General features: G+C 43.1%; 1 protein-coding gene across 5 annotated transcripts in view; it reads left to right on the top strand.

Annotated features, from left to right (window-relative positions):
* The first annotated feature begins 743 nt into the window (after positions 1 to 743).
* Positions 744 to 13,082, top strand: part of FNIP1 (folliculin interacting protein 1) — a 373,696-nt gene continuing 361,357 nt past the window's right edge. For 3 of the 5 annotated variants that reach the window (XM_086931546.1, XM_086931543.1, XM_086931545.1), the window contains exon 1: positions 763 to 952. In XM_086931546.1, the coding sequence (XP_086787672.1) occupies positions 780 to 952 (173 nt within the window). In that variant the 5' untranslated portion in view covers positions 763 to 779. Of the gene's footprint in view, positions 953 to 13,082 lie in introns of all 5 variants that reach the window. The other 2 variants (XM_086931544.1, XM_086931548.1) reach the window with 2 other exon arrangements.

The following is a 13,082-nucleotide window of genomic DNA, read 5'->3' as shown; positions in this document are numbered from 1 at the left end:
TGAGTGTGCAGGCTGAGCAGAAGCTGCTCCTGGTGGGGCTATCTGTTATCATCTACCTACTTACCTGGAACTTACCTTGTAACTAAGCCTAAAAAACTATCTACAGAATATACACCTGAGTAATGGACTTTGTATTACAACAGTGCTGCATGCCTGCATCTTGCTTAGCCTCCTGACATCTATTTACTGCTCAGTACAAGTTTCGATTGTAAAATTCCTATATAAACGATACACATAAAGAAAATTGCTAAAAAGCATAATAAACGGTAATTAAAAAACAGATGCCCGCAGACGCGGTCAATCTGCAGGAAGTATTTTTTATGAGAAGAAAAAAAAGTTGATAGAACTAAAGATATGAGCATTTCTCATCCGATTCGTAATGTAAAATCACTCGCTGACGCGAAATTAGTTTAATGCCACATATTCTAAAACGTGCTAAATATATTAACGAAATTACTGGTCGCTTATTTGAAAGAGCAAAATTCCTTTAGAGCTTACTATCTGATATGTGCGTTGTTAAGGTGTTGACGCGCAGTATGAGTCTTCTGTTTTGTTAACGTGCCCTATGCTCCATGTGAACTGGAGGTGGGATTACAGAGCTCTCCGTACCAAGATGGCCGCCATGTTGGTACGCTGACGGATATTCCGAGACTGACGTTTAAAAGTCCTTTGTTTGTGTCAGTAGCTGGCAGTGGTGCTGTTGTGCCGCCGCGCCCAGCAGCTGGGACCGCCCCCGTGGCTAGCAGCCGTGTCTGCTCTCTGTGACTAACGCCTGTCATATGACTGCAGGCGGATGGAGGCTAATACGTGACCCAGCGCGAGGGGACCAGCACGGCGTTCGCGCCTCCTGGAGGGACACCAATATGCCTCCCACTCTGTTCCAGAAACTCTTCAGCAAGAAAGGGGGGCTTACCTCCCCCACAGGCAGCAGAGATCAGGAGTTCATCTTCAGGTAACAATACAGTGTGTGTAATTGCCCCCCCCCCGCATTAGGAGATGGGGGCTCAGAAAATAACCTGCGAGAGGGGTGGATGACTCCATTCGCCCAACAGAAGCACAGAGTATGGGTTCATCTTCACTTCAGGGCACAATTTTGTGTCCCCTGTAGATGGGTGCGGGGTTGCTTTAGCTGCAGGATGCGGGCTCTCGCATGAAAATGAAGTGAAGGGTGTTCAGAGCCAAGCTCCCCCAAGACGAACAGGGGCCAGCCAGCACAGCACCACCCGAGAACAGCTTGTGTGTGTGCGCGCGCCCTGGGATGAGGGCTGTGTTGTGTCAAGTCTCGTAAGGTGAGCGCTAGGCTCTGAGCAGCGGACACCACAGTGTATGTTCAGGTAACTGCGCTGCCCTGTTGCCACTTGTCGACAGAGAAGAGGGCTGTGCTACCTGAGCAGCAGATGCCAAGTCTACAAGTTATTTATTTGACAACAGCATCTTGTTACTGAGGTGGTGGAGGGTGAGCTTCAAAGCGCATCCTTGAGGGTCAGCGGCGCACTCCCCTTTAACTCTATTTGGCAGCTACAAAGCAGTCCAAATAGTTTTCTATGGAATCATGCGTGACTAGATGTAAAATGCCATTGCTCGAATGTCACTATTTGTCTTTGCAATAGCTACAGGACATAGTGTCAAGATGACTTGCCAGTCACATTTAGTGTGTGCGCGCGGGAGCACGTATCAAGTAAAATGCCAACCATTTCATTAACGTCCTGCATTTACCTCGCTACCCCACTGTCTTTGTTGGCTTAGAAATACGAAGAAAAGCAGACTAGTCGTAGACATGTCATCATATATCTACTATACGCTTGCTTCTTCTCACATATGTAGTCTTTTGTGAAACAGAATAGTTTGAACATATTTGTGCTCAAAGAGTCAACTGTTACCAAGTTTGGTTCCCGTTCTGCAACGCAGACGCCCTGCCAGCTGCGCCTCTCCACTTAGTTTGTTATTGTATGCAAATAGAAGTACTCGCATGTTTCACGGTTTGTGAAACTGTAAACAAAAAGTGCTTCTTCCAGCTTTGTATTTGGTTAAACGTAGAAAGATACCTTAGTACCAGTCATAGTTGTAGAGAAGTCTCTTGGTGCTGTATTTTTTAATATTTTTATTTGTACTTCATAAAATGTATATATCGTGTTTTCATGCTGCTTTGTGATCTGCAATGACAGTATTGTACAAATTCTGTAGAAGCTCTTACGTTTGACATCTACTTGGTACCTTACTCAGTGTTTTTATTTTTCTGAAATCTAGCCCTTTAATGCACTGAGAGGCGCTAGAGTGCCGGACGACATCATTGCTGCACATTTTTTCTGTTCCGTGCCCACCCCTGCTTTTAATTTTTTTTATTATTCTCCCATTATTACCGAGGACAGACGATCTATAATCGGTTCAATTGCTACAAGGAATCCCGATGTACTTAACACGGCTACTTATTCCGTATCTCGAAATCAGAATAGTCAGAGCGTTATAAATTTGAAGTTTGTCATTATTGCTCCAGTTCCGAATAACTCCAAGAAAACCTGATGTTGACAGAGACTTCTGGAAAGCTTACTTCTGCTGGGCCCAGCTAGTGCATGTAATCAGCCAGTCAGTTCAGAGGTGGGGGAACGTGTGTAAGCAGTACTGTTCCATACAGAAGGGAGAATTGGTGTGTGTATCATTCATTACAGAAGTAATATGTATACAGATACAGAGTCAACAACTGTAAAATAAGTTACAGTAATAGCCTACGTAAACTAGAAGACTGTCTCTGTTATCACTAGAAGTTGGCACTTTACATCTCTCGGGCATGCGCATTGTCCAGACGCAATTTTCCTTTTTTTATAGTAAAGCAAATACCTGAGCATTGCAGAACTGACAGAAATTAATTGCTTCACAATGGCCAGTCTTTTAAAATTGCCTTTATTATATTTGTGCCTATCGATGTAATGTGTTATTCATTATTTTTCAGACTTTGCACTTTAGTACAACCGGCCCTCTTCTACTGCTCGGAATTGGTAATTTTGGATGACCATTACACTTAGCACGAAGCCGCCAACCTCCCTTGCTGGCAACTGCACATAGTAAGGGAGGGGGGAGAGGGGGGGGGAGAGAGGAGAGAGAGAGGGGAGAGAGGGGAGAGAGGGGAGAGAGGGGAGAGAGGGGAGAGAGGGGAGAGAGGGGAGAGGGTGGAGAGGGGGGAGAGGGGGGAGAGGGGGGAGAGGGGAGGAGAGGAGGGAGGGAGGGAGAGAGGGAGGGAGAGAGAGAGAGAGAGAGAGAGAGAGAGAGGGAGAGAGAGGGAGAGAGAGGGAGAGAGAGGGAGAGAGAGGGAGAGAGGGAGAGAGAGGGAGAGAGAGAGGGAGAGAGAGAGAGAGGGAGAGAGAGAGAGGGAGAGAGAGAGATATATATATATATAAAAAAACGTACCTGACTGTCCGCGCCAGAGCAGAGGAGCGGCTCTTGTTTTTGTCGTCAACCGAGGAAACTGCAGGGGACGGAGATCGTATCTGGCATCTGCACGCTGGGGAGCAGCGGGGAGAGCACGGGAGCGGGCACCAGCACGGGTCCCCAGACTGGCTGCTAGAGATACAGCCTTGGCAATGTGTGGGCGGGGGGGAGCACCCGATCCTCTGCACCGCTTGTGGGTGGAAAAGCGGCAAGAGCCGATAGCCTCTGAATCAACACAGCATGTGTGCAAGGAAGCGGAAGGACCTTCTCTTTGCATCGCGCGTGGGCGGTAAAGACAGCAGCTCGGCTCCGAGGCGCTGGGCGGAAGCCCCATCCGCCGTAGAAACCGGAGCAACTGGGCAACAATGGCGGCCACAAAGCTTACGACATTTTTCGGATTTGGGAGCGTGTTTTGCTGTGCTGAGTGACGGACGACGTCACTGTCTAAAGAACGCAAAAAATCACGCCCCCAAATCTGAAAAAGACGGAGCTTCTTTGGAGGGATGGCTTTCTCCTCCAATGGCTGGCCTCCGTTTAGGAAGCCAGCCAATGGTGGCGAGACGGGGCAGGGAGGCGGGTTCTGAAGCCCTACTAAGTAACATTCCCTTCCCATTTTTAGGTCCCTCGACCTAAAGAGGGCTTGCGTTGACAGGAATGTCTTTTTCTTGTTAGTTTTATGTATTATCTGGTGCCTGAACTATACATTGAATTGTACATTGGTTACATAAGTCAGGAGTTCGATTGTACTGTGTATTGTGTGCTTTTATTATTGGCTTTACTGTAAAGTTGAATCAATACATTTGATTTGAAGCTGCCTAGAAATATTTCCTCTCTGTTTAAAGTCAAATATTTCGATTTCAAGTATGCCATCAAGTGTGCCTTTTTAGTTTTAGCAAAAATATGTGTACATTTGGATAGTCAGACTGCTTCTGTACCCCAGAAGCTGCTTACATTTTGTAAAACTGTAATATTTATTCCATTTACAAATGCAGTAAGTGGGAACATAGTCTGTGATGTAGTGAGCAATCCAACAGATCTCCAACACGTGATAAATTCTTTAGTACAGCATTATGTTTCTTTTGCTGGCTGTATTTGAATATGCTAATTCAGGGTAGATCATGCCAATCACAGGGGTACCCCAACCCATAGTGTACCCTAGTGTATGAAGTTGTTTTCACTGCATTCTAAGTGTCTCTTTCAGTATAGTACTAGGCCTGGGTAGGCAAAGCCCAGGGTCTGTCAGTCAGTTGCCACCAGTACCAGTCAGCAAAAAGTTGGGGGGTGCCCAAGTCACAGGATGACTTTGCAACAGTCCGTTACTCATGCATTCAATTCCTAGAGACAATTTCAGAAGTGCTGCTCTGAACAATTTTCTGTCAGCCAAAATGCCAATTTATCTCTTAGTGTATGTTATTTCTACTTTGCTCTAATGAACATCATAAATAAAGTGCAAAATTAGTGCAGTCTGGGTTCTTACAAGTCTTTTTAAGGAAACTCTGTATTTAAGACTAACATACACGCAGGAAATGGTTTTTATATGTTTTCTCTACAAAGGCAGATATTCATTTGCAGCCGGAATAAGATTTTCTTCTAGCTGTCAGTAATAGTGAACTTTTTATACCTCTGTGAAATTGCATGTGGAGATATAACTAGACTAGAAACAACAATTTGGCTCTCATTCATATGCACGATTCTAAAAAGGTTGTTAAATGGGTCAGCAGCTTAATGCACTTGTTACAGAATTATGGTGTATAGTATCCTAGGCGGTGAGCACAGCCTTATCCATTGGTGGTTCATGAAGTTTGTTTGAGGGCATGGTTCATTACAGTAGAATGACACACCTTTCTACTCTACATCTGTTAAGACTTATAGTTCTGTTCAAAGGCTTTTGAAGAATAAGGCCATCATTACTTTCACCCAGGTATATGAAAGCAGCCAATATCTCTGCGTAAAAGTGTGGACCAAAATAAGGAATTTTCAGGAGAATTTGACCCAGAGTTAAAGATGTTCCCAGCAATTCCTAGTAGACCCTCAGTGTCCATGTTATTTATTTATTTATTTATTTTTGTAATTTATTAAGCGCGGCGAATACCCGTGGGCGTCTCGGCGCTAAGTGATTCCATTATTTCCCTCATTGCTCATAGAAACTGTCTTAGATTACTGATCAAATAACCAGGTTTTTAGTAGTTTACGGAACTGCATAAGTGAAGGAGACGTCTTAATGCAGAGTGGCAAGGTATTCCATAGCTTTGATGCCGCAACCAGAAAGCGACGATCTCCCCAAGAAACTGTCTTGGATCGAAGGACCACTAGATGGTTCAGCGTGGTCGATCGGAGCAGTCTGGTTGGTTTATAAGGTGTCAACTGTTCCTTAAAAAAGTGGGGAGCCTGGTCATGCAATGCTTTGTAAACTATGCATAAGGATTTAAATTTTATTCGGTTGCGGATCGTTAGCCAATGGAATTTCTTGAGGGTGTCAGAAATTGGAGAGAATTTAGGTGTTCCTGAGAGAAGCCGTGCTGCTGCATTCTGCAGTGACTGAAGCTTGTTTATTATCCTGGTTTGGGTATTTAGTAATAGCCCATTGCAGTAATCAAGGGATGTTAAAACCAGGGAACTGATTAATGTTTTTGCGGCAGTGTCAGGAAGAAATGGAAGAATTTTCCTAATCAATTTTAATTTATGATGGGCTGTTGCTGCTACCTTATTCGCATGTGCCATGAAATTTAGGTCCACATCGAATGTTACTCCCAGGTTCCTAACCTTAAGTGCTGACCTGGGTGGCTCACCCATGGCTGATGGCCACCAGGTTGACGACCAATCAGGTCTAAGGGGTCCGAAAATTAGCACCTCTGTCTTATTGGAATTTAGCTTAAGGCAATTAGATGCCATCCACTCACTGATTGCGAGCATTCCGTGCCGAAATCGGTCAGCCACCTCTGGTCCATTATCTTTAATAGCCAAAACCAGTTGGGTATCGTCAGCGTAGGAGGTTACGCTCATCCCATATGCTTTGATGACATTAGCAAGGTCCGACACATAGATGTTAAATAGTGTCGGACTTAGGGATGAGCCTTGAGGAACCCCACATGGTAATGACAGATTGATGGATTGATAGGGGCCAAGAGTGACTGCCTGTGATCTGTCAGCTAGGAAGGAAGCAATCAGGTTGCTCGCTGAATGATGGATGCCCATCTTTTCGACACGGTCGACAAGAGTCTTATGGTCAACCGTGTCGAAGGCCGCCGACAGCTCCAGCATGACCAGGACTGCTGTCCCACCTTGATCTCGAATAGTCCTGATATCGTCCGCAGCCTTGATTAAGGCGGTTTCGGTGCCATGGTGTCTTCGAAAGCCAAATTGTGATTCGTCCAGTAGGTGGTGTGTCTCCAGGAACTCGACCAACTGTTGGTTCAATGGCATAGATTTCTTCCACCGCTGGTATCAGTAATTCAGTTGAAAATACTGATCCATTTTATAAGCCACTCATCGTAGGTAGAGGCTGAGTGAAGAGCTTGAGAATTTTGAATATGTGTCTACAGATAGCAGTATGTTTGCCTTTTAGAGGAGAGATTAGCTTTATTAAGATGACACAGCAAGGAAATTAAATTGTTGCCCAGCGACTAGCAGCGAGATTCTACTGTACAGCACCCCTTATGCCAGAAGTTCCTTAACTAGATAGGCTAGGAGTTTGTCAGACCATATTAGGAGTAGTGGAATGACAGAAACTAACAGCAAGGTTGAGTGTGGGCTAGGTCATCGACTGTCCCCTATTAGCATCACACAATGCAGTGTGGAGGGGTAGAGAAAGGTAAAGAACATTTGTGTGTGAATGGAATGTAAATGTAAATGTAAATGTATTGGCATTTATATAGCGCACTACTTACCCGTAGGGTCCCAAGGCGCTTCGACCGCTGCGAAACCCTTCCTGGCTTCCCTGAGAGATGGTCCCTTAATGGGTATCTCCAGGGTGAGACCAGGCATCCCCGGCGGTCTGGTGGGGCCGTTAGTGAAGATGAGGCAAGCTGATGCCCAGAGTTGCCGAGTGTGATCGCTGATCAGAGTGGGCACCGAGGCGAGAGAATTATCGAGTCCGCTGACCCTGGTCCAGAAACCTGCCGCGCCGGGAATCGAACCCTGGTCCCGGGCCGTCCTCTGCTCTCGGGTCTGCCGCCTCTAACCAGTGAGCCACACAATGAATGAATGCATGTGTGTTCTTAGGACATTGTTTGGGAAGAAGACGACAGCATGTCTGGGAATCGCAGTTTTTAGAGACTGGTCTTGTATGATGTTGTTCCTCCACTTGTAGACCCCACAGATCCTTTGGCCTGTGTATAGTATCTGGAAAGCACATATTCTGCGTGAGAGAGGCATTCCTTTATTTTTTCTCAAGGGATGGTGCCAGATGAAGTAATTTGTATGACCTAAATACTCACAGCCAGTTTAACTGCTGAACAGCACCCATCAATTTACTTAACCACTTGTTAAATCATACCACACACGACAGACAAAGCATTACTGGGAAAAAACCTGCCTTTCGTAGAAACATATTTTGTTGGCGTTTGTTAACTTAAAAATTACACATCTTGATGTCGGCACAGAGTAAATAAGACATTTAAAAGTGTGCCAGACTGGTACACCAACACCCCAGGAATTTAAATGATGAATTCCCAATCTTAGGGTTGTGTAATCTGGAAGTTCTCTGTTGCCACCACGACAACTATTCTTTCTGAGGGCCCCTATTTCTCTTTCTACCAGCAATGCTTTGGTGGTTATCCTTGAGAGATAATTCCACTGTTGGATCTCATAAGCAGGCACTATTCATCTGACTGTTCCTTTAAAGTTACTGAGCCTCATATCTTATTTTCAACTCTCCTGAATGTGCATACTACACACCCCACCTGTGATAATGTCATATTTAGGTGAGGGTCCACAGCGTGAAGTTTCATTGCCATTAATTTTACCTTTGCGACCAACATCTTTGCTAGTTATTATTCAGGATCCCCACAATGAAGTTCAACAAAGGAGGGTTAAGTCCGTTTCTCTACCACTGTTTCTTTGAGTGTAATCATATTGCCCTCTTCTTCAGGGCTTGAAATTTCATTGCTAATGCGCTGGACCTTGCATTGGATGCTAGAAGTTTTTGCTTCTCTTCTGGGATCCAAGCATATCTCAGTCTGCTCTGTAGAAAGAAATTTCCTCTGAACTTAACTAATTCATTCATGTCAACTTTAGGAAGACCTACCTTGCAAACTCATACTTCAGTGAATACACAGATTGAAGATGAGCTTCCTCAAACAGTTCTGTTTACTCCGTATCCATCAGATACACTTTATATTTCTCGATGACCCAATATTTTTAAAAAGGAGAGATGAGTGTTCTTGATACACTTTTTGTCGCGGATTTCTAACTGGGCAAATTACTGCAAAAGAAGAATTTCAAAGAATCGTTACTCTAAAAAGGAGCTGCATAATGTCAACAATAAATTAGCAGCCAGAGAAGGCACAGGATCCTCTGATCATCTAACATTTAGTGCAAAAAACATAGCTTCTTAAATACCTTGGTTAAACAAGGTCAAGTTAAGTATATGAAACCGTTGTCCTCTCAAGGCAAACCTTCCCTTTGTAATGGGATACATGGCTGTGCAGACTGTGCTCCCAAACTTTTTCTTTTTATGTATGCACAAAAGGAGGTCCATGACACTTCACCTTTTTGAATTCGTCAAGAATGGTTTCTTTGTTATATTTCTTCATTGAAGGTTGCATATGTCTACAGCTGATCTAAAAATAGTGGCATGTGTGAATATCTATCAGAGAAAAGAAGTAGCTAAGCTCGCCCTTTTTGCAATGGATCTGAAAGCAGAATAGAATTTAGTCTCCAAAGAAATATCTATGGTTCCTGAGAGAGCAACTATTATTCTGAATATCTTGTACAGGCTGTGTTAAGTCATCATTCAGGAATACACCCCTGTCGGGTTTCTTTTGATAATCATCTAGTTAAAGCCATATCATCGTTGGGACCTAAAGTCTATAACCTTCATGTGATTTCTCTCTATAGTATGGAAGGAAACTAAAGGGTGGTTTTTCCAAATGACTTGCAGTTTGCACAAAATCGTTTCGCTCCCTTTGAAGATATGACCAATTAATCTTTCAAATTCTCTCATATAAGTGATGCATCTTATTATGAGGAGTACTCACACAATGGTCATTATTCGTATGGCACGGGCATAATTTTAATTGGGTACAAATCTATGCCTTTTGACTAGGATGTTATTTCATGGTGATTTAATCTTATCAGGAGACCTAATTTAACGAATCTCTTACTTTATGGTTTTGTTTCTGTTTATTGGGAAGCCACTTCCAAGAATACTGGTCCTCCATTCTGAGGACCTATCTTTGATTCCACCTAAAATAGTTTGTAATGTTAAATAAATTGCTATCGCTTGTTGTTGTTTTTGTGCTTTCAAATTGCTTAATATTAATGTGCTTCGAATGTCTATCATAACTTTGATAAATGTATATGTTACTATTAACAACTGAAAACCACTTCACTTCAAAATGTAGAAAGATATATACACGATGGATGTTAACACTTCACTGGTTGCATGCTTATATCAACTGGAGATCTAAACTTGAGATTGCAAGTGAAAAAAAAAAACAGGCAGGCGATTAGCACTTTTTTTATATGAATTCCAAGTACTCTAGCTTCAATACAAAAATGTAATAATGGATAAGAAACACATTCGTTATAATAAATGTTGCTCACTAATTATGAAAGCTGTTGCTTCAAATGACCCAAGAAATTCTGGTTCTTGGTAAGACAGGGCTCTCTATAATGCTAGCCTAAGGTAATCGATGAAGTTTATGGAGAGGAGTGACTAACTCCATTGCTCTCAAACAAGAAAATCCTTCAGGCTAGTTTTTAGGTCACACACTCTTTAACTAATTTCTTGAAGCTTAGGGAGGGAGACATCCTTAGTGTTTCTACCATATTAATTCACTAATATGTTGATGATGATCAACATTATCGCCTGTCACGCCTCGGACCATGGTTCATGATTGGCTTGTCGCCACATTTATCTTAATGTAAACTGACCATCCTCAGTAGCTCTTAATCTCTTGAGTTTGTTCTAGACACTTGGCTTACACAAGCACATTAACATGACCATTAGAAGTTCAAACGTATCCACGAAATAAAACAATTCCAGAATAAGATCTACCCGCTACGCTACAGCCTAATTTATCTCCAGTGGTAATTACTTCGACCTCATAACCCTATATTGATTTCCTAGACATCGGTCTCCACTGACGGCAGAGCGTTCTACAAATGCACATGTGTTTAGTACCGAAAATCTATACACTGCTCCTTCTCACTGCCTGGCTTGAAATCTGAAGATTTCAGTCACAGGGGTAAAGCCAGCTGTGCAGCTGAAGACCTATGCTTTCAACAAAAAAAAGTACACTGAATCACTAGTTTACTGCTTAGTTATCCAAAGGTTTCCAACTCGATATCGCTTTCCTACCCACACTGTTCCCTCGTTTGACATAGACCTAAAACAGCTGCTTTTCAACCGCCTCTCGCTCTCTAGATTCTTGTTCCCCATTGGGGTTCCGCTCCTGCTCTGGGTTTGCTGATCCAGACTGCTCTCTCAGGTACACAGTGCCAAGGGTGTCTGTCAATCGCTTATGGACAAATAATTTTGCTTTGGCTAATATGATCTGTGGGGATCATTATTATGGTAGACAAGCTAAACTATTATAATACTTTGTGTGATTTCTTGCATTTATGAGATATGTCCATATTACCAAAACTATTTCACCAAAATTGTTGTAGTATGATTTAGTTGTTTTGTTCGCTTCGATTCCCACCATTGCAATGTACTATGTGGAGTTGAGTTTTCATTATTCCGATTGGTTTTATTCTTATGGTTAACCATAGGCGTAGGCGCCAGGAGACTGTCACGGGTGGAAGTGTCCTTTACAAATACGCATAAAATAACTGTAGATTTATCTGTATATACTAGTATACCCCAATTATATCTCTGCATGTTATTTGTATCCACATTCTTGCATTGTAATATTATAGCTGTTGAAATGATGCTGCTTTATGTATAGCTCTTTAATGCTGTTGGGTCTTGCATGCGCTATGAAAAACAACTCTATGAATAAATAAATAGGCTGACCAGAAGAGTTGGGAAGAGACCATGGTTTGGCCAGGTTCTAACCTAATGATTAGTGTTTTTGCTAGGGCATGGGGCCATAATCTGTCTTCACCCTATTCCTCTAGGCCGCAGTTTACCTGGCTAGCTGAGCGGGAGAACAGAACATGCTATGGGAAGGAAGGGGCTGGTTCACCTTTGTTAGCATGCAGAGAATAAAAAGTTTTGGAGCCGAGACACTTTAATGGAAGGGCCCTTAGCAAGGGTAACACGCATTTGCAATGCAATAGGTCTCGCATTTCCGCTAGTTTGAGCTATTAACATTGTGTAAATGACCATGCCTTTTTTTTGTTTTAGTTTTTTCAACATAAATAAAAGGCATTGTTATTTAAGCCTTTAATTGCTGCCGTCGGCCATTGGCCGATGGCAGCACTACCTCCCCAGTGCTGCCGTCGGCCAATGGCCGACGCGGCCCCGCTCGCGCACGGAAACGCCCGCCGCGGTTAACGGGTTAATAATGCCAATCGCTCAAACTCGCGTAAATGAGAGACCTATTGCATTGCAAATGCTTGTTTTATTATAGTTCTGCAAGTTTATAAATAGCTGTTTAGAAATCGAAACTACTCCTTTTAGTTTGGTATCGATTTAACTGTATGAGATACACCAAGTGTCCGAAGAACACACCACACATCTTCCCTGGTGGAGAGTTCTTGATCGGGGCTAAGCCACTAGGTTTATGTACACACCCCACATCATCTACACGAAGGAAAGAGCAACTCGCAGAGACAGTCAGGGTTGGTGAAAATAATTGTGTTTTATTCAGTTTAAAAGCATGCAGCAAATAGATGCGGCTACGCGTTTGAGGAGGGAACACCCTTACATAAATGTACAAAAGGGAGAACTATTTTAGCTGTAAAGTTCATCAGCGTTAACAGATCATACTCGTTTCTACACTCTTCTTTTTGGGGGTGTTTTACTGAAAAATCTATCTAAGGCAAGAACTCGCAGTCACTAAAATGCTTCATTTCTTCTACAGTAATGGCTGAAATAAAATTAAAAAGTTTTTCCTTTTGGACAAATAATCATGCCTTCACTACAACACATCAGATTAAACCGTAAAATAATGATACACACTTATTATTGTTTTAGTAGAGGTCACATCCCTGAGAAACACAGTAAGAATTCAGATTACACACCATTAACAAAAAAAATCCTCACGGGTCCGACGAATGTGGTCCAATTGTGAAATATATTTTCAATGTACAGCATCTTCCCTGGTGCAAGGAGCAGTCGGCAGCCCCTGGCACGTTTGTGTGATTTGGCTCTGGAGAGTGAGCTGTTTCTCTATGCCGCGAGCCATATACGTGCACATCGGCTGTGTGGGCGCGTGCCCGCCTCCTGTCCCCCTTCGGAAGCAAATCGACAACAATAGGTCTCACCAAATCGAACAGCGCATGCTCTGCGTCGCTAGGCGAGACCTAAAAACGTAAAACCAGATATA

Source organism: Lissotriton vulgaris, chromosome 7 (assembly GCF_964263255.1).
Source record: "Lissotriton vulgaris chromosome 7, aLisVul1.2, whole genome shotgun sequence".
Lineage (NCBI taxonomy): Eukaryota > Metazoa > Chordata > Amphibia > Caudata > Salamandridae > Lissotriton > Lissotriton vulgaris.
The sequence above is the reverse complement of the archived record's forward strand: the minus strand, read 5'-3'. Positions and strand labels throughout refer to the sequence as shown.